This window comes from Embiotoca jacksoni, unplaced genomic scaffold (assembly GCF_022577435.1).
Source record: "Embiotoca jacksoni isolate LCO1_2020_lvr unplaced genomic scaffold, fEmbJac1.0.p SCAF_15, whole genome shotgun sequence".
Lineage (NCBI taxonomy): Eukaryota > Metazoa > Chordata > Actinopteri > Embiotocidae > Embiotoca > Embiotoca jacksoni.
The window spans coordinates 322,501-344,367 of record NW_027185285.1 but is presented as its reverse complement, the minus strand read 5'-3'; the positions used below and the strand labels follow the sequence as shown (position 1 = coordinate 344,367).

Here is a 21,867-nt window from a genome sequence, read left to right as displayed (position 1 = left end):
TTTACTCGTTTGGTTTTTTGGGTTTTTTTTCGCAGCGGTGTGCGTCCGTGCGTTTTTTTTGTGTGGCTGCGAGCATGCAAAGCAACGACCGTTACCGAAACAAGGAATCAAGGGCAACATGGACAAGTCGGAAACTTGTGTTTTACAAATGCACTTTATATTTATTCATCTTTAGTCTGGAACTGAAGAGGAGCGTTACGGGTGAGAAACAAAATCCCACTCTGGCTTGATTTCATTCATGTAGAAGTCGGAAAAAAAAACAACCAAAAAACAACAACAACAACAACAACAACAACCTTGCAGACAGTGAAGCTATTGTGCATGCTTTTGTTTTGGAAAGCACATCCACGGGGAAAACGCACTGAAAAGCTTTCGTGCTCTGGATTTTGGTACCTCGGTATGCCACGAACCAAAAGTCCGAGCAGTGAGTGGAACCAGATGTGGAGAAAAACGGGGGGGGGGGGGGGGGGGGGGGGAATGAGGAACGAGGCTGCAGGCTTTACTTTTTCTATCACGGTGTCTATTTTAAAGTTTATTTGATAAAGCGTGAGGAAGCGCACTTTGTGTTTTTCCTTCCATTTCTTTGTTCTATTTTTTGTGCCGGATGGGTTTTTTTTTTTCTGGGGAGGGAGGGGGGGCTGCAAAAGTGACGTGGAGTGACGCTTCGTTTGGCACCCTGCGGGCAGATGTGACCTTTGAATCCTGTTACAGGCTGCAATTAACACATTCAGGTCGGTTCTGATCAGCTACTAGACCATTACACCACCCCAAAAAAAAAAAAAAAAAAAAAAAAACACACTTAAACATCGTTTTCTTGTCGAGATTAGACACAATATTTATTGCACTTTTCTTGTAAAACGATCAATTTGTTTTGCTTTTTGAACACCTAATTACCCCCCCCCCCCCCCGTTTTTTTTTTTGTTTTTTTTGCTTGTCAACAGACAGTTTGTTAGCTCCCCTCATCTGTTAGTGACTTTTCTTCTGTGAGCGAATGAGATGATGTAAAATCTGGGTAAACTTGGATGTTTTGTTTTTTTTACTGGCTATTATAACACAATCAGCAGTATATTCTATATGTTCTGATCTGTTTTCCTTCACGTCATCTCGCTAAAAGGTGGTTTAAAGAGGCACTTTGGATTTGCCGGAAAGTTATAATATGAGAGGGGGGGGGGGGGGGCGACACATGCCAAAACATTCATTTAAAAAAGTTAATTAAAATCAAAATACTGGCATTATGTGGGTTTACATTATTCCATTCCTAAGGATATACCGTTAAACGCACACCCTAAATAATCTGAAGCTCTTTTTTGGCCAGGCTTCGTTTCTTAATTTTGAAATTACTTGCACCCCATCTGCCATCAAATTCCCCCACCACAGAAGCTGAAAATCCGCTGCCAATCACTTTCAGACCAAAGCGATGAGATGCAAAACAAGATGTAAGGGTTCGTTGATTTGTTTTATTAAATGTAGTCCCTGTTGCCGAGCCACCAGAGTTTCACTAATCATAAGTAATTGGGTTTGTTTTGTCTGTAGATGTCTTGTCACTGATATGCTTGTGTAAAACAAGGGAGAAAAAGATTGACTGTGACATTAATGATACCCCAGAATGATTAATAGGACATTAAGATCAGATTTGTGTTGTTGTTGTTATTGTTGTTGTTGTTGTTGTTTAAAAGAGGCGCAGCTGCGATGCGAGAGTTTATTTAGGCATGAAAGTACACACGAACACGGTGTGGGAAAGTAAGTTTCCATTCATTATCAATGCAGCGATCTCCAGTTCTGTGGTTTCCGCTGCTTCTGGGCTCCTACACTCATCTCCCACCCATAAAATAATCCATTTTTAAAAATATCAAATTTATTACAGCTCTCCCTTTTGGCAGAGGAGATAGCGCAGCTCTTATCTCGCTGCCAGTTAAACCTACACTGTGATCATTTGTTATCCCCCTGTACAGTGTGCATAAGGGTGGGAGTGATGGAAAGTTTCGACCGTGTGCTCTTATTCTCACTCATGGTTTTGCTAAATTTGAGACACACTTTCCCAGACCTTCCGGTCGCGCCGTCTCTGAGTGTGGCTGCAAAATGCAAATATGCTTTTTCCTTCAAAAGCCTCCCCTCCCCCCCCACCGCACCCCACACCCCACGCCTCTCGGATGAGGTCAAACCTATCCACAGTTTGGGTTGCTTCAGAGGCCAGGCCACCATAAAACACCAATGAAACAAACACAGCAGGCTGGAATTTCCTGCCTATTTGTTGGTTGACATTTGACATTCACTTTGACAAGTTGGAGGTCTCTTTTTGTTGTTCTTTTTCCAGACGTCTGTCAAAATAAGGTTTCGGTAAAAAGCCTCTTCATCCATCATCAGTCTAGATCTTTAGATTAGATGTAAGAATAATAATTTTTTTAAAAAGAGGTCCACCTAATAATGGCAGCAACAATGAGTCACGTTCAACACTCTACAAAAACCGTGTGCTGCTGCAGAAGTTTAAAAAACGTTTCAAGCTGAGGCTCGTTATTGATTAGTCACCCACACTTTCACGAACTATTGTTGTCCAACCTGGTCCAAAGGATGACCGTATATTGAGGGGGTGGCAGTTCTGGGAATATCTGCCTCTTTTGGCGAACGTCACCGGTAGATTTTGGCCCGTGCGTCTCAGCCTCTCTCTTTGGTAGGAAACTGTGTTTGTCGCTGAAAAAAAGAAAAAGGGGTGACAGGGCAGAGAAGAGGATGAGATCCCAGCAGGAGAGCTGTTGTGGCTTAGCTTTCACAGGGCTCAATGGCTTAAAGTTAATCTGGAATTCTGCACTCTCTCTGATTGCCCGGGAGTTTTTCCTCACATCAAACATGCAGCCGTGGTCCCTGCAGACTAGAATTAAAAACTCCTATTTGAATATGCTCCTTTGCTGTCTGGAACTTCAGCTTCAGGTTGTCTGGAAGTTCAAAAGCTTTTTTGCCAGGAAGGTTTCATATTGTCAACGTATAAACACCGAGCTTATATTCACACACTGAAGTGAATTCTGCAGAGTAGTAATTCTGGTTTTTCCCCACAGCCACTGTGAAAGTTGATCTATTTCTTTTTCTTTTTTTTTAATGGTTTTAATTCCCATTGTGAAAATGACAAAATAGCATTAGAGCGATTTATTGGCATTAACAAGTCAGCATTTTGTAACTCTTGCTATTCAACTGTCCACATAGCTTCTATTTGAAATGAGAAGTTTTACTAAATCCAAAGTTAACATTGTAGCGTAACTTATTATTGGTTGTTGTGGCAGACGTCACCCTGTAACTGCAGAGAAAAAGTGCAACAGAGAACAGAGAGCAGTCCACTGTAGATGGTATTATATGACCTGAGGCAATCAGTCAGTCAATTATTAAGTCATTTTTGAGCTAAAATGTCAACATTGTTCTGGCTATAACTTAGCAAATGTGACTTTTTGGTAGTTTCCATGTCCTTTATGACAGTAACTTAACCCTCGTGTTGTCCTCGGGTCAAAATGACCCGCAGCTGTGTTCAACCAAGTTTTATTTTACTTCTATATTTTTATATTTTTTGGGATCATTGGTCATCATTCTTTAAAGAAACCCTCACAGCCTCCTTGTCACCAATGATCCCAAAAAAATGAGAAAATAAAATACTGCTGCGGGTCATTTTGAGCCAAAGACAACACAAGGGTTAAATACGTATTTCTTTCGGATTGTTGGATAGACAACACATTTGTGATGGAAATTTTTACAATTTTCTCGCATCATCTGTAGGAATTGCCAGATATTGAAATACTTTGTTCAGCCAGTTTTTTAATTAGCTGTTTGCACGTGAAGAAAACATGGGACAGCATTGATTTGACAGAAGTTCGATGTGTTTCTGCTTTTTGTTTAATGGAAACACCAGACAGTGATTTTCCACAGAAACAGGTCTTTGCTTGCATGTTTTATACATCTCCAAGCTCTGGATTATGTTGCATTAATTGCAGGAGCTAGAATAACAGTCACATGGAAAGATGATTTTGCCTCAGAAGCAGTGAAGTATTTATTTATTTTTTTGTTAATTGCAGCAGTGTTTGGATGCAGTGTGAGTTTACAATTGTTTTATTTAAAGGTTTTTGTGCCCCGTTCAGACAAAACACACTTTCTCTGGTTCAAATCTTTCATGATTAAAACAATGAACTGGCGGTAAACAACCTATCATCTGGGTGTTGCTATAAGATGAATGACTTGTGGGTGATTACATCTGATTACACTGTGCAGAGCACTTTCAAACTCATGCTGAACCACTCTGCTGCTGAGCTGTGACTTTTGTTTGCTGCCGAGTAAAACGAGCGAACACGGCTTCTGAGAAACTCGACCACAGAGGCTGACTGCCAGAAGAAGAGGGGCGTGTTGGTGCTCTCCACCAGATTACAGGGATTTTGTTTTTATGGAGCTCTCGATAAGACTCTATTGTCTCTGTGTCCATAAAAGCAGAGCAGGAGGTTTGAAGTGTTTTAGCTGAGAGGTAGGAAGCGAGGGATTTGAGCTGCCCGCACATATTTCAACCGAAGACCCGGTGATCATTCCTCTTTCCTGGCCTCTCACAGGAACTGACGGGAGAAGACTGAAGGTCTCAACTCCTTGAGTCAAGGAGAAAGACCTTTCTGTTTATTTTGGCGACGTATTTTAAAATAGTATTAATTTAGAGTCACTCCCACAGTCCTGACTTTGTACGCCTTTGTCTTTCTTTTTCTTCCTACGTCTCGGAATTTAATAAATCCTTGCGTCTTGGTTACCAATCTGAATCCTCCAAGAAAGAATAGAAAAGAAAAACAGGAATGAAAGAAAAACCCACATATGTTTTTGTGCAAGGGGTGTTTGGGGTTTTTGTTCCTGAAAATTCCAGTCACGAAGGCCTGCACTGGATGTGTTAAATTCAACACTTTTTTTTTTGCAGGATTTTCTTTTGTTAACATGTTATTTTAGATATTTCAAAGTGTTATCCTGTTAGGCTCTGTGAATACCACTGCCCTGCAGGCAGCTACAGCTCCTCAGAAAATCATACAGTAATCATAAGTCATACCAATGAAGACATCAGTGAGCAGTAGTGAGAAATCTGTGGACCAATAACAGCTACATGCTTCACCCCTGAGGGCCATTACAGTTTCGTCAAAGTAATCAAATTCAGACCTGTTAAAATAATCACTTACACGTGACACCTTACAGAATCTAATGATACAGATCTACATATATTCATATTTATATTTATAGTTAGTCACCAACTGCTTCTCTCCCTGCAGGAGAAATAGACCCCACAAACTGCAGTGAACAAGGTGTGAGGTAATTCCAGGTTGGAGGTGAATTCCTGACACTTTGGGGGGTGGGGTGGGGGGGTAGTGAAATACCTCGACCTAACCTTTCATTAAACACACGTGAAACCACTTTTCACAGTTTTATTGTACGTCAGTTCTGCAATTACCTCATTTTGAGAGCTCTGTCGTGTCATATGTATGCGGGACTTTAGGGGTTATTTTAGGATTATTAGAGAATTTACACCACTGCAGTGTGTTATACTGGAACATCAGAGCTCCAGCGAGTTGTAACCCATCAGCGCATATCCATTAATGGAGCCATCGATCCAGTCCCTGACCTCCTCTCGTGTTGCCACATCAGCTGCAAACATGAAATTCTCTTTTCATTAGCATTATTGACTGCTGCTGCCGTTGTGTCCCTCCCTCTGCACAGTGCCGCTGGAGTCTGACGACTTTGCTTTCTTCCTTGAGGGCGCCGAGGGGTGCCTGGGGGTGCGGGATGACACCCTCTACCTGTCGCCCTCCTGTGAGGAAGCCAACCAGCGCTGGAAGTGGGTGACTCGGGGTCGCCTGTTCAATCTGGGCTCCTCGCTGTGCCTGGGAGTGACCACCGGTAACTCCAGCCTCAGAGGGGACAGGTCTCCGTTCAGCGTGTACACCTGCGATCGCGAGCCTCCCCGCGTGCGCTGGACCTGGAACTGCGGCCAGGTGCTGGACAACCTCAACAGCTACATGTCTGTGCTGCGGTTCTGGAACTCCACCTCGACCTCGCCCCCTCCCAAGTTCAAGTGGACGCTGCACGGTGGTTTGCAAGATCTGTGCTCCAAGTCATATCATGGTAAGCACAATCAGAATCAAACAAGTTGCACTGCAAGGTTTCTTCAGATTTTAGGTCAGTCGTTATCTGTGTTTGGGATAAAAAAAAACTAAAAAAAAACACAAATTCTAAGCAATCTGTGAAAGAGACAATACAGCAGATTAAAGATTTTAAAAAAACATGTTTGAAATAACTGATAAACCTGGTTTTCTGCATTAATGAGTCATATAATGTCATCTGATCTTCGTCTCAGTAAAAAGTATGGACAAACACAATGTGCTCAAGTTTGTAACACACAAATAAGGACAATATTCTCTCTTAATCCATTGAATTTTCGCAGTGCTGGTGGAAAAACAAATTGGCATTAATAGCTGCTTGAACCCTCTTTGGCTGGACTAACTGAAAACAAAGACCTGCACAATGATGAGGAGGATTTGTGGCCCAGTCTTCCTCACAGTACTGCCTCTGCCCCTCTGTATTCTCAGGATGTCATGCTGGGAGTGGCTCTCTTAAAATCGTTCCACAATGTTTCTGTCAGATTAAGGACTTGGCTCGGACTTGGCCGCTCTAACAGGCACATTTTCAGCGGTAGAGTAACTTTGATGTTTCGGGTCATTGTCTTGCCGCATTAATAAACTCCTACTGAGCCTCCGCTGGTGAACAGCCACCCAGACATTAGCCTAATTATTACCCTTCCTTCACTGCCATCCAACTTTATGTTGTTGATTTTCATTTTGGTGTGCAGTGTTCTTTTTATGCCAAAGGTTGGGCTGTGGGTTCCTGAACAATTGACCTGTTCTACATCTTTGAAGCCCATCTGATCTCTATTTAAAGACAATGTGTCTGCGAACTGATTCATATTAGAATCCACCCAGTTTAAGGCAAATAAAAAAATCCTTGACTTTTACTCCTTTTAGAGCTCTGGTTTTTGCAGAGAGATCTTGCAAAGAGCAAACTCTTAAATGTTTGAGTTTAGTCTTGTTTCATTTATTGGACTCCACTTTTGCTCACTCCTGATTCCTTAAAGCTGTTATTAAATTAATTCTCAGAGGGTTTTGCATCTTTTTTCCCACCTACACCGTGAACGTTTGAATAATTTATTCAGTACGCTCAATAACAATACAATATGTGTTAATAATTCAGTTAGATTGTGTTTGTTCATATTTGAAGATCTAGATGTTTAAAGCCAGATTTATACATAAAAGCACATTATTCCAAATGGCTCGCCTACTTTTTCTTTCCCCTGCATAAAGAAATAAAATGAGACTGTATATCAAAGACAAGTAAAATCCTCCAAAATAAGAAATTAGATCGGATCTTTATTTGCACCACTTTGAGGAGGACACGTGTGGTGGTCCAGTGACCCGGTAAGCTGCTCCTTCCCGGTGTGTTCTCGGCCTATGTGTGGCAGAACCCACTGCGGATGCCACAGCTGCATCTGATCAGATGAATGCAGAAGGATGTTGCTTTTAGGGAATGTTTGAGGACAAGTGGCCGGCTGCCAGTCGGAAAAGCCCAGGGAAAACATTGCCGGTGTTTGTAAACTCCAGTAAACACACAAGTTGTCCTCAATTATATATATTTTTTTATTTATATTGAGTTTTCAGTCCAGATTAAATCTAACCGTCGCGGTTCGCAGCTAAGCCTCATTTCCGCTGTCAGTGCGCTCCGTACCAACATCACATGTCATGGTAGTTCATATGCAGCTCGACTCAGTCAGCCGGAACAGTCTGTAGTTAACAGGCTCTGCTCGACCGCGATTAAAACCAGATCTGTAAATAAATGTAAAAACCAGAAAGTCTCCCATTTACTCTTTCCTTTACGTTTCCTCTCCCAAGTCTCTTTTACTTTTTATGTGGCGAGGCAACATTGCCTTTTAAAAAAAAAAAAAAAAAAAAAAAAAAAAACAACAACTTGCAATCTTCACAAGTTCATTTGAGAAGTGGAGCCGCTGCTGGAGAGGAATGCCACTGACATTAGTCAGCCGGGGAGCAGCTCCACTGCAGCCAGTCAGCACCGGAGCTGAGAGGGAAAGTCAGGGAGGGAGCTTCACAAATCTTTCCTCCCTCGTTTAACATGTCTGCCCTACTTTCCATTGGCCTGACTTGTTTTGGTTCTCCAGCCTCTCCCTCCCTCTCTCTCTCTCTCTCTCTCTCTCTCGATCTCTCTCTCTCTCTCTCTCGATCCCTCTCTGCTGGCCTTTTTCTTCACACTATGCTGTCCTTGTGGAATGTAAAGACTACAGCAGCGACCTGATGGTATTTTGTCCAACTGTATGAATCAGAAGGAGTTTATAAGTTAAACTAGCCTACTGTCATATCTTAAATTTGCTTTGTAATATATATAAAAGTCTAATCTTTTTTTTTTCTAAATTCCTATCTGATTGTTTTCACACGCATAAGATACTTCGCTTCCCTAAAACTCTTCCTGCTGCTGGCCACTCTTTGATTTGACTGTTTTCACACGTATAACAAGATACTTCGCTTCCCTAAAACTCTTCCTGCTGCTGGCCACTCTTTGATTTGACTGTTTTCACACGTATAACAAGATACTTCGCTTCCCTAAAACTCTTCCTGCTGCTGGCCACTCTTTGACTTGACTGTTTTCACTGTAACATCATCCTCTGTTTTTCAACCATGTGTTTGGTTACACAAGCTGCTGAGAAAACATATCAGGTATTTCAGTTCAGCGCAGTTCACAACCACGACTTTTTAGACAACGCCAAGCGAGGCCGATCTGTTGCCTCATGCGGGCCATTTAAAGTCCCTCTTTCTGTCGGCTCTCCAGAGATCTACACGATCCAGGGGAACTCTCACGGCCGCCCCTGCTACCTGCCCTTCCTGTACGACGGCCAGTGGTTCCACAACTGCACCGGCATCGGTCGGGAGGACGGTCACCTCTGGTGCGCCACCACCTACGACTACGGCAAGGACGAGCGTTGGGGCTTCTGTCCTGTCAAGAGTAAGTGCTTTTCATATTGAAGACCTCAAAACATCACCAGAAACCCAGTGACCTTCATCACACTTTCACTCATCTGCTTACTGGACTGTTTGATTCCTCCTGCTTTCTCCCCTCCCCCTGCTCCAATCGGACTCCTCATCCCCTTCCCCTCACTTGTCAGGCAATGGCTGTGAGACATTCTGGGATACCGACCCGCTGACAGACAGCTGTTACCAGTTTAACTTCCAGGCGACGCTGTCGTGGAGCGAGGCTCGGATCAGTTGCCAGCAGCAGGGGGCAGACCTGCTTAGCATCACCAAGCTGCACGAGCAGACCTACATCAACGGTACGCCACACACATGAACATTTATGTGCTGCAGTATTCACTCCTGATTAAGCTGTTTGGTTGACTTGCGCATGAATAAATAGCTGTTAGACGTTATTGACGAGTACACGACATACTGCGTTATCATTGTGGTTAGAAACACCGCTTCTATTCTGACAATAGCAGTTTATCTGAAAACAGTAGCAAACAACTGACTATAAAAACATTGATTTTCTAATTAGGCATGTCACTATTTTTATGATTACATAATAGCCTGATTGTAATTATTTGAGCTGACTGCATTAATTTTGCATAATCGTTTCTAGTATTTCCAGCCATCTGAAAAAAACCACAACATCCATCTTTATTTCCATATCGTTTTCCCCCGTATGAGGTTTGACTGGTGCTCCTATAATGATCTCATCTCATTCTTCTGCTGTCGTTCAACGGCACATAGTGGAGAATCGACGACACCATTGTACACTGTTTGTTTTGATAGTTGGTAACTGTCATTATCAGTTGTTGTTTTTTTGTATATCTCAGTAATAGATTTTGTATATTTAATTTGTAATATTATATCTGTCAGGTTCAATTCATATTTACAAAGCCTAAAAGGGAAACAGAAATATATATTTTGTATTTGTGTCTTCCAAAATTTGATGCCAATAAATGACTCCTCTTCATAGACTTTATGTGTATTATCAAACTATGATTATTTTATAGTGACATAAAATGAACAGAAAAAGGCAATCAAGTCATTAATCACAATCATTCGTATGACAATTGATTGTCATGAAATCCGACTCGTAATTAAATCATATTTCTTATTTCAAGTCTACCCATCAAGCTTTTGCTGTTTTAGCTTGTCTGTTAGAAGCATTAAAAAAAAAAAAAAATCTCAAAACCCAACATGTGAAATTTACTGTGCAGAATAGATATTCACAAACACAGACCATTTGATTTTGCACATTAACTCCTCCAACAGGAATAGTGGATTTTTGCGGTGTTGTGTCCCTGTTGCCAATACTCGTCTGCACTTAGACTATTCCTACAACAACTATGTAATCTACCCAATGCAGGGGACTGTTGGGTCTCAGCGACGCACACTATCGAGTGTTTTCATTAATTATGGCTCCTTTAAAAAAAACAAAAAAAAAAACAGACCGTTTTTGCTTCTGTGATATGTTTTGTAAATGAAGAAAGGTGTTGTCCTGCTGTTCCAGGTTTACTGACTGGCTACAGTGCTGCTTTGTGGATTGGCCTCAATGACCTGGACATCAGTGGAGGCTGGCAGTGGGCCGACTCCTCACCACTCAAATATCTCAACTGGGAGCCAGGTTAGCCTGTGAAAACAATTCAAGCCTTTCTGTCTTTTTAAAGCTTCAAGTGTCTGTGATCTTTTTTTTTAAATGTTTATTTCCCGCAGAGGGCTGAGTGAGCATGCATGCTCATTTTTAGCAGCACTCAGTTCAAACAGCCACTTGGCAGCTTTCCAGAGCTACCACACTATTTTACTGTTGACCCTTCGAGTATTTGGGGATTGGCACCTCGGCATCAGTGATTTTCTGAAGAGTTTGTCTTTCTTACTCAACCTCAGACCAACCAAATCATGCCGAGGAGGAGAACTGCGTTGTGATCAGGACTGAGTTTTCGGGTCGTTGGCAAAACCGTGATTGTTCCGTTGCACTGCCGTATGTCTGCAAGAAGAGGCCCAACGCCACCCTGGACCCCTTCACTACGGGTGAGTGTGTACGACCTCGCATTAGTCCATTAAAGTGAAATACGCCAGTTACAGTCTCACCACACTGCGGACGTCCGGAGTTTGATGGGTTTTATTTCTCCGCTGCCACAGATTCGTGGGCAGATGATGAGAAATATGAATGTGATGTGGGCTGGCAGGCCTTCCAGGCCGGATGCTACAAACTCACTTCAGACAAGATCGACTGGGATGCAGCTCAGAAAACCTGCCAGAAGATGGAAGCCAACCTGGTCAGCATCCACACTCTACCTGAGCTCGAGTTCATGTTGCGCAACCTGAAGAAAGGTGATTTTGTCTTTATAGTGCTGTACCGTTCCCTCTCAGAGTCAGAAATAAAATTAATCTTTCTTTTTTTTACTGTGTATTCTCACTGTTTGTTCAGTATTTCTGAAATGTCCAATTTGTGTCTCGCCCTCAAACATCTCTAACAAGATTGTTTTCAGAGGTCTGTGCTGCAGAGCTGCAACGAGTAGCTGAATAGATCAATTCTAGACAGGGAAGGTCAGGGTTTAGACGTAGGCTGTATAAATTTAAAAGAGAATAACATCTAAGGACGAACAGAGAGATTGAGCGTGTGCGTAACTAATGTTGAAGTCCATCAGGTTCAAAAAGAGTTTACTCAGATTTATCAGGACGCTCTTCAAATTCTAATGATCTGCTTCTATTTTAAGCACGAGGGAGTAAAAACACACCAGTGTATTAACGATCTACAGTGTGTGCTCTAAAAAAGAAAATAATTAACGGAGATTTCTGATAAATTTGAATATATTTTCCAGTAAAAAAAAAAAAGATATATAAATAGAAAACAAATATAAATGGTTTTAAGTGATGTTTTTTTATCAGATGTTTTTCCCCAATCTTCACAACAAACCTGTTGTGGAAAGCAGACAGTTCCGTCTTTTTTGTTTCTTGTTCTTTCCGGAGCTGAAACAACACATGAAGTGTTAAATCAAATTTTTGCACATGGAAGTGCTCCAGTCTAATTACTGAACTCCAGAGACAATGTCATACAGCTGGGACTGGTCTTTTTTTGTTGTCGTTGTCTGTTTAAACCTGACTGTTGCTCTGCTTCTTCTTTTAGACATTGACCAGTTATGGATCGGACTCCATGACACCGACATGCAAATGGACTTCCAGTGGACCGACCACACGCCCGTCATCTTCACCTACTGGCACCCCTTCGAACCCAATAACTTCCGCAACACCCAGGAAGACTGCGTCTCCATCTGGGGAGCTGTGAGTGACCTCCTGAAGCCCGGGGCCATAATTACCCCGCCTCTTATGGATTCTCACTGTCAGCGAGTCGCCTCCACTTGTATATATATTTACCAGCTGTCCTCTCTCTCTCTCTCTCTCTCTCTCTCTCTCTCTCTCTCTCTCTCTCTCTCTCTCTCTCTGTCTCCCTGTTTGTGTGTTGTAGGAGGGCCGCTGGGATGACAGCCCCTGTAATCTGACTCTGCCCTCCATCTGTAAGAAACCAGGAACAAAGAGTGATGGGAAGCCACAGCATCAAGACTGCAAACAAGTATTATTCCTTCTCTCTCTTTTTTTCTTTGAGTGCTACATATTTTATTTTCTCTTTAACATGATCTGTTTGAGAATTAGATCTTTTTTTTCCGCTAAACTAAAGGGTACAAGTAGTGAGCATGCTTGTAGTGCTGTCATATGTACTGTTTACACATGTTGAATGAAGCACAAGCTCACCCTAAAGAACCTGAATTCCTTCAAAAAAAAAAAAAATAATGTATTGTGATTTTTTTTTTTTCTTGCCTTGGAAATCGACATGTTAACCCTCCTGTTGTCCTCGGGTCAAAATGACCCGCAGCTGTGTTCAACCAAGTTCTATTTTATTTCTATATTTTTTATATTTTTTGGGATCATTGGTCATCATTCTTTAAAGAAACCCTCACAGCCTATTTGTCACCAATGATCCCAAAAACTGTGAAAATAAAATTCTGCCTCGGGTCATTTTGAGCCAAAGACAACACGAGGTTTAAGCCAAGACAAGAGTGCACGTGCAGCTGGCTGACTTTGTCTGGTGTCCCTGATGTCTGATATTGTTTTTATAAATAAAAAATAATCTCAAGATATATATATCTATATATATATAGATATATATATACAGATTCTTTTTTATTATATTTTTGTTATATTATTATTATATTATATTTATTTTATTATATATATATATTGTTTTTATAAATAAAAAATAATCTCTTCAGATCTCCCTCAGCCTTTTGATTCCAGAAAGTATGTAGTGTTGCAGGGAGCATAATTATTATTCTAGACATTTCAGCCATTCCCTTTACCTTCGACCTCTTTTCCCAGAGCTCCTCTCCGTCTCTCGGCCTTCTTCTGGTCCTGTAGTCCGCCCACAGGCTGTAACTGTAGTATAAATCACTCCCTTATTATAACGAGGAAAGACATCAGGGACACCAGACAAAGTCAGCCAGAAGAAGCAAATCACCGTCATACAATTCTACATTTAACAGGATTCTGTCAAAGTGCTCAATTGGGGCACTCAGTTATAGAAAACACAATATGCAAACACAATGTGCACTCTTGTCTTATCTCGTGTTGTCCTTGGCTCAAAATGACCCGAGGCAGAATTTTATTTCCACAGCTTTTGGGATCATTGGTGACAAATAGGCTGTGAGGGTTTCTTTAAAGAGTGATGACCAATGATCCCAAAAAAAATATAAAAATATAGAAATAAAATAGAACTTGGTTGAACACAGCTGCGGGTCATTTTGACCCGAGGATAACAGGAGTGCTAACATGCCGATTTCCAAGGCAAGAAAAAAAAAAAATCATAATACATTATTTTATGTTTTTTTGAAGGAATTCAGGTTCTTTAGGGTGAGCTTGTGCTTCATTCAACATGTGTAAACAGTACATATGACAGCACTACAAGCATGCTCACTATTTGTACCCTCAGGACTCACATGCATCTGTGTCTGATTATACAGCTCATAATTCTCTCCGCATGAGACTTAAAGCCGCTCATACCTGAAAATGTTCACTGTTCCAGTCCGACATTCAGTGATGTTCGACATACACAGTGAGAGAACAAACCACAGTGTGTTTCTGTGTGTACCTGTGTGTATCTGTGTGTTCCTGCGCCAGTCGGCGGTGTGTTTGAAGGGTATATTTTTTGCTAAGCGCTGATTTATGATGTAAATGATCTGAAGCTGAGGGGTCGTGCTGCTCCTCAGCTGTTACATTACAACAAAAATCTCTGTGTGGACGGACCATTTGTTTGGTGTAATGAATCTTCACCGCTCTTCCCTGGGGAGCGAGGCATCATGGGTGGTAGTGGCGACGAGGGTCATTTGGCGTTGCACGTGGCGGGCGGGGGCCCCTGCAGCGCTGTCGCTTGTCTCGAGCAGATGAGCTTACGGCGCGCAACATGTGAAACCACACCGACACACAGCTTCAGCTACAACACATCGCTTGGTCTCCATCCCATTTACCCCATCTAGTGCTGGGCTCATTTCTCCAAATCGCGTAATGGATACTGTGGTGATATTATTCCACTGACTCCCTGAAGCTGTAACTTGCTACAGTAGCTTTTCTTTGTTCTGGTTTTTTTTTTTTTTTTGCTTCCAGAGATGGTGTTTTAATTATCAGAATCACTCTGTCGCTTCATTTGTCAGTAATCAGAGCGATGACGAACACAGATTTAATGCCAGAGGCAGCTTGAAGCGTAAGCAGCTGCTTAAGCCCCCTGAGTCAGCAGGGAGGCGCTGAAATAACAGAAAATCTGAACTCTCTGTGTTTCTGTGCATATTTTGTAATTATTTAATGAATCAAATATACAGATCCTGATTGTCCCAGATGTCCTCCCAGTTTGGAATTATGGCAAACAACGAAATGAGTGTGCGTCTCAAAACAGTTATAATCATATGTTTCCGGATCAAATGACATTGTGCACCCAGTGGGATAAAATGAAAGGGGGTCGCTCATAATAACAAACGAACAGATCATTATCACCCAAATCTGCAGCTTCCTGCAGCTTTATGACAAGTTTCAGCCCTTTGTTCAACAGTTCGAATCGTTTCTGCTGTACTTTACTCTCATTGTTCTCATCGCATTATTTCCCAGACTGTGAAAACCCCTCTTCACACTTCCTGCTCTTCACAAAACAACAGATATATATAGTTAGCGACTAGCTGGTGAACTTAGGGGAGCATTTGGCGACTAAAGAGACAGATATTTCTCTCGGGAGTTGGTAGAGACTGAAACAAAACAACAAGAGTCAGTGTTGGACTCACTGCAGGCTAATTATAACAGCGGTTTTTTTTTTTTGTTTGTTTTTTTTTGCTGTTTTGCTAATTAGGGCTCCAGAGGAGTGTAGGGCAATGAGGTTGATTATTGTTACTGTTAAAGTAATGAGAATACACTCACATAAATTCAACGTACTGCTTGTTTTGAAAAGATAAGATATCTGGATTGTAGTTTTTTTTTTTTGTATTTCATTCGGAAAATAAGTTGAAATATATCTTATAGTTAACATGTTGGGAAGGTGCTGCCAGTTCCCAGTGATTGTACGATGTGTTTCGACTCTAAAACAGCTAGAGGAAAGGGAGGAAAGGGTGGTATGGCGATGTGAGTTTTAACACATCAAGCCTCTCGAGCGGCTGTAATCGCTGAAGTATCTGTCTAGATGCCAAATGTGGTTGTGCAAAAAAATAAAAAGCCAGAGGTTGGGTTTATTCACACAAAGCTGTATGCGACTTGTCTCTCTCGGTATCTTTCTCCTGCCTAAGTCTCACCCCGTGTGCGTTTTGGCTGCGTTCTTCGTCTGTACACGTCCACATCTACCGTACATGAGCTGGCAGGAGAGATAGAGGCTGGGGAGAAGTTATTTCTGTATGCCTGGACTTGTTCTTTTCATTCTACATTTACCGCCAGCTTCTGTATGTGAGCTCAATTATGTTTTGACTGTATCAGTCGTTCAAAGAGGTGGCATTTAGGTTTTTCACCATTACAGAAAAGGTTAGATTTTTAGGTCTTTGTCTGTCTGATTCAGGCTATTAATTGCTTAAGTGGTGCTACCAAAACCCAATAAATGTAAATGCCTTTAACTCAGCTGTCGAGAGTCTGAGTCACTCTTTCTGTGAACACAATCAACGTCATTGTTTGTCTCATGTGTGCTTTCATCCACGTCTTTGCTTTTGATGACAGAACTGGCAAATTTATAGAGCTGAACAGCCTTTGTAGATGTGTGCTGTTTTTTGGGGGGTTTATTTAATAAGTAGAGGTTTTATTTTTTTTAAATTTTACCACATCCTGTTTAACTTCTCATCACATCTCATCGCTTCTCCTCTTAGGGCTGGAAGTGGCACAGTCCAGCTTGTTACTGGGTGGGAGAAGACCTACTCGCCTTTGATGAGGCCAGAAAGTCCTGCGAGGACCACGGAGCTGCCCTCGTGACAATTACTAACAGGTTCACACACACACACACACACACACACACACACACACACACACACACACACACACACACACACACCCCTGGACACATAGGGAAACTATCTTGCAGGGATTAAAGTGTGTTTTGTCAGTGCTGCTTCTCTGAAAGTCCTCTTTTCATCTTCAAAGGTTCGAGCAGGCCTTCGCCAACAACCTGGTGTTCGGCCGCTCCGGAGACTCCTTCTGGATCGGGCTCCATGACCAGGGCACTCACGGCTCGTTCCACTGGCTGAGCGGCGATGAAGTGTCCTACACCAACTGGAATCGAGACCAGCCAGGTGGGTGGAGATGATTCACAGGGCAAAGCATGAGATCTGAGAATGTACTGCTGGTTACAACATGACCACATTGTTGAGTCAGACAAGATCAGCTTTGATAAGATCGTACTGGTCCAAAGTAGATTATGATAATGTTCAAATTCATGTGGAAATACAAAAAAATAAGGTGCTAGTACTTTTATGTTTCCCTTCCAAAGAGCATCTTCATTACATGACTTGATCTTCTGAGCACTCCGGACCTTTTCCTGTTTCAAGATTGAAATAATGCTTGTGGTGCAGATTTAAAGCTGTTTTTTTTTTTTATAAATATAGATCATCGATAGTCTTGAACAGTGAGGAGGAATCAGATTTCATTGCTGAAAGATCATTTTTTGCCAGTATATTTTACCAATAAATATATTTACATGTTTGTACCAGGTTCTAACGAGTGCATCGGTAGTTTATATATATATGTATATATATATATATATATATATATATATATATATATATATATATATATATATTCACTTGTAATTAAAAAATGGGGTTTTATATTCATTGTGAAATTTTGTTGATGGGGCTACATCTGATTATTTTCATTTTCACTATTGAGTCAATTATTTTCTTGGTGTAATTGATTAAATATCTGCTGTAGTATTTTAATTTCATTCAGTTTTGGTTTTTTTTTCTTGGTTGTTACAGTATCTACTCAACCCGCTGCCTATTCATTATGTTTATTTATTCTTTTTTGCTTTAATGAGTTCACTTCCTTGAGGGGATTATTAAACTTTCATCTCATCTATTACTGGAGATTTTCAGTTGCCCAAAACATGAGGCTCACTCTGAATCTGAGCCAATATTGGATTTAACCCACGAAGAAGAAAATGGTCCCAGGTGTTTTATTCCTTTGCCAAAACACAGATTTAGGAGCACATCCTGAAATCCTGATTTGGCTCGGAGGCAGCTTGGATTTGCAGACAATCTGTCTCTCTAAGAAAATTATCAGTGGCAGTCAAAACCAGCCAGCAAGGGCGTGCACTGATTTTAGTTTAATGTATTAAAATTGGACTACTTGTTGGGAAAAATTGTAAACCATGTCTTCGATCTGTCCTCATTCCAGCAGCACAAGAATAAGGCAGCAAACAGAGGAGAAATCTTCTCGTAAAATACAGACTATGATGGAATTTAGATTCACAATGGCCATAATTTCGAAACCAAACCAAAGAGCAGATGTGGGCGAGTCGTCTGGCTTCAGAGTCACTGATGGATCCAAAGATATGAACCGTCTGACCTATCCTCAGATTAAAGCTGCAGTTTTTTGTTTTTTTTTTACTTTAGTAAACTGACATTTTTCAATTCAACAAACAAAAGCAAGATTCGCTAAAACCCAAAGCCCTCTGCATGTCCTCTTTTTATCTGTATAACTACATAAAACGCTAAAAAGCCTCCACTCTGATTTCTATAATATGAGCCATAAGGGACATGAGAGCCAGAGAGCTCAGACAGGATTTACCCGATTTGTTCCCTGTTCTGATAAAAAGTTAAATGCAGGATCCAACACGTAATTGCCTCCTAAGAAATATGTAATCACATTCTCCATGCATTTTTTTCTTCGTCATTCCTCTTATTTCCGCACGTTACATCAGCCTCCTTTTCTCTCAGCTCACCTACATTTCACCCTGCGTCTATTTCAGTCAATGTCCGCGGCGGCTGCGTTTCCATGGCGACGGGCTTCGCGACGGGTCTGTGGGAGGTTAGGGAGTGCGCATCATCAAAGGCGAAATTCATCTGCCGTCAGAACCAGGACACGTCTCTGAGTCCCGAGCCGCCCGTGCCCCAGCCCACCCCGAGCCTCAGCGGCTCCTGTCCCAACGGCTGGAAGAGCAACAGCATCCTCCACTACTGTTACAAGGTTCATTCAAGAAACGCACTGTGAAGTTTTTGCTATAAATAATTTTTTTTCAAAAAGCACCAAGAATGCAATTAAGATGTTTTGGGTCAACTTTCACTTCTTCAGACCTACAACTAACAATTATTTTCCTCATCAATTCATCTGTCGATGATTTTCACGATTAATCAGTTAGTTGTTTGGGCTTTTTAAATGTCAGACAATGGGGAAAATGTCAATCAGTGTTTCCCAAAACTCAAGGTGCAGAATAAAAGGATTAATTTTGTTCATACCAACAGCCAACAGCAAAACGATCATCCATTTTTTATGATGGAGGATGAAAGAAACCGGAGAATATTGACTGGAATAACATAATTGATCAATTTCTTTTCATAAAAATGACTCAAATGAATTATTCGATGATCAAAATAGTTGGCGATTCATTTTATGTCCTTCAACTAAAGGGTTAATTGATTAATTGTTGGAGCTTTAGTTTTTACAGCTATAGAAGAAGTCATTCTTGCTGGTAACAGTAAGAGAGGAAGTACTAGCACTACCAATGCAACTGGCTTTACGTCGGTGTTGCATCTGTAACTGGGCCGTAATGACCTCTTTACCACCTGTGCAGGTGTTTCACTCGTCCCAGTTGGAGCAGAAGCTGAGCTGGCTGCAGGCTCACCTGTTCTGCCGGAGACATGGAGCCAACCTGCTGAGCGTCAGCAGCCCCGAGGAGGAGTACTTCGTTCTGCAGGTCCTCCATGATGTGTTCGGGTGGGTGTGGACATCTGAGCACTTACGGCTGACTATTACAATGACGAGGATGATAATGACGATGACGATGACGATGACGATGATGATGATGATGTGACCCACAGGGAGTCAGAGGAACATGAGCAGCACTGGTTTTGGATCGGACTGAACCGCAGGAACCCCATGGACAACGGCAGCTGGAAGTGGAGTGACGGACTGGCTGTGAGTAATGATGAGATGCAGCCTGACTTTGTACCAACAGATACTGATTAAAAACTGCTCAAAATATGATCTGTGTTTACTCTTCCTCAGTTAACATACCAGAACTTTGGCCGCTACTACTACAACATCCGCCAGTGTGCTGCAGCAGACCTGGGCACGATGACCTGGCTGGCCATGCACTGTGACTCGGAGTTAGACTGGATCTGCAAGATCCCCCGAGGTACAACAGCACTGGACCTTTTCATTTTGCCTTCGTAGAAAGTCCTGTTTAGATTGGTACACATTATTGAGAGGCTTAAATTTTGTACTTTCCTCTGGTTGTGTGTTTTTAGGTAGCGTTGAGAAGGTCCCAAAAATCACTGAAGGTCTGTTGTATTTTCTTAGCTTTAGATTTTTGTCCTCTTTGCTTTCTGAAATAATCCCCTGAGAATGAATGTGTCACCTCCGTCCCTCCGTCTTCTCTTATCTCTCATCTGTCAGGCACGACCACTCCAGAATGGATCGGCTTCCAGGAGGCCGAGTATAAATTCTTTGACCACCGCACCACTTGGGACCAGGCCCAGAGGATCTGCTCCTGGTTCGACTCCTCGCTGGCCTCCGTCCACTCAGCTGAGGAGGAGGCTTTCGTGGCCAACACTTTACGCAAGGCACAGTGCACTTTTATGAAAATATTCATACATTCACATACATGTGAAAAATAGCTATTGCTATTTTTTACTATTTTTAACACGCCTTTTCACTGTGTCTCTTTGACCCATCTTCAGATGGTCAAGGTGGAGGGTGACAACTGGTGGCTCGGGCTTCACACCTACGAAAACGACGGCCGTTTCCGCTGGTCCGACCACTCTGTGCTCAACTACGTGTCCTGGGCCCTCGGGAGGCCGCACCCGCTCAGCCGCGACCGCAGATGTGTCCACATGTCCGTCAGCAAAGGTAAAACAGCCAGAAAGATACATCTTTTAAGTGGCTAAATCAAGTACAGTCCCCTGACATGAGCTTGTGTTGTTGTTTTTTTCACACCCAAACAGCGGACTGGGCCGATCAGAAGTGCCACTCTGACCTGCCCTACATCTGTAAGAGAGTGAATGTCACTGGGACAATTCCTCCAACTCCGTCATCCCCCCACCCGCCTTCAGGCTGCCCGGACGGATGGTCCTCCTATCAGCATAAGGTAGAGGATTTCAGCATAATGCATTTATTGTATTAAGTTGTATAAAGGATACAGGATGCATCCGATACGTATATCACATTGGCAATAAATCAAGTAGAGTAAGAACGGGAAGTACCTAATGTTTGATTTCATGCACTTAATGCAACCCAAACTGAGCAGTCTTTTTTATTGTGTGCTGTTTCTGTAGTGCTTCAGAGTTTTCGATCAGCCAAACCGGGTCACATGGTCTGCAGCAAAGTTAAAATGTGAGATACAGGGAGGCGTGCTGGCGGTGGTATCCAATCATTTGGAACAAGGTAATTACAGCAGAAAACAGCCAGCATAAAGTCTTAAACTGGGGGGGAGGAGGGGTGTCTCATGGGAGTCTCTCCACACGTGTCATGTAACTGCTTCTCTTCCTCAGCTTTCGTCACCACCCTGCTAAACAACGCCAGCTGCGACCTGTGGGTGGGTCTGACCTCAGACTCCAAAGGTCATTTCCAGTGGGCACAGCCCAGCCTGCTCAGCTACACCAACTGGGCAGCCGGAGAGCCACTCGACAACGGGGGGCCGCACCACAACAAGACGCCGGTACTCTCCGCTCTCACCAGTCCCTCCGCGCGGCACGACTTTGTCATCGATCTGCTCCTGTCCTGATGATTTCTTTGTCACCTCTCAGGGAAACTGTGTGGTGATGATTCACGGGAACCCACAGAAGAAAACCGCCATGTGGGCTTCCCGAGCCTGTGAGATAGAAAGTAATGGCTTCATCTGCCAAAGGCAACAAGGTGGGATGTTCAGTAATATTCACAACAATGTCATTTAAAAGTTCAGGTCACTTTGCGAATAGAAGTGCGTTAGTTAATCATCGTGTCTGACTTCAGACCAAGGTCTCCCTCCGGCTCCGGCCCTCATCCCCACCTCCCTGTCCAAGCCTGTGGAACTGGGTGGAGTGACGTACCGGGTGGTGGAGAAGCGCCTGGACTGGACCGGGGCGCTGCA

The 21,867-nt window shown here is 42.4% G+C and overlaps 1 protein-coding gene across 1 annotated transcript in view; it reads left to right on the top strand.

Moving 5' to 3' along the window:
- The window catches only part of mrc2 (mannose receptor, C-type 2), a 26,771-nt gene continuing 4,904 nt past the window's right edge, over nt 1-21,867 (top strand). The window contains exons 1-23 of the mRNA XM_069148605.1: nt 1-201; nt 5,713-6,117; nt 8,884-9,057; nt 9,218-9,382; nt 10,585-10,698; nt 10,959-11,102; nt 11,214-11,405; nt 12,202-12,356; nt 12,541-12,645; nt 16,454-16,569; nt 16,725-16,873; nt 18,550-18,767; nt 19,372-19,514; nt 19,619-19,715; nt 19,806-19,935; nt 20,048-20,080; nt 20,196-20,362; nt 20,480-20,648; nt 20,744-20,886; nt 21,074-21,182; nt 21,290-21,456; nt 21,545-21,653; nt 21,750-21,867. The exon at nt 21,750-21,867 is cut by the window's right edge and continues 121 nt beyond it. Coding sequence (XP_069004706.1) covers nt 75-201; nt 5,713-6,117; nt 8,884-9,057; nt 9,218-9,382; nt 10,585-10,698; nt 10,959-11,102; nt 11,214-11,405; nt 12,202-12,356; nt 12,541-12,645; nt 16,454-16,569; nt 16,725-16,873; nt 18,550-18,767; nt 19,372-19,514; nt 19,619-19,715; nt 19,806-19,935; nt 20,048-20,080; nt 20,196-20,362; nt 20,480-20,648; nt 20,744-20,886; nt 21,074-21,182; nt 21,290-21,456; nt 21,545-21,653; nt 21,750-21,867 — 3,449 coding nt within the window. The 5' untranslated portion in view covers nt 1-74. The remainder of the gene's footprint in view (nt 202-5,712; nt 6,118-8,883; nt 9,058-9,217; nt 9,383-10,584; nt 10,699-10,958; nt 11,103-11,213; nt 11,406-12,201; nt 12,357-12,540; nt 12,646-16,453; nt 16,570-16,724; nt 16,874-18,549; nt 18,768-19,371; nt 19,515-19,618; nt 19,716-19,805; nt 19,936-20,047; nt 20,081-20,195; nt 20,363-20,479; nt 20,649-20,743; nt 20,887-21,073; nt 21,183-21,289; nt 21,457-21,544; nt 21,654-21,749) is intronic.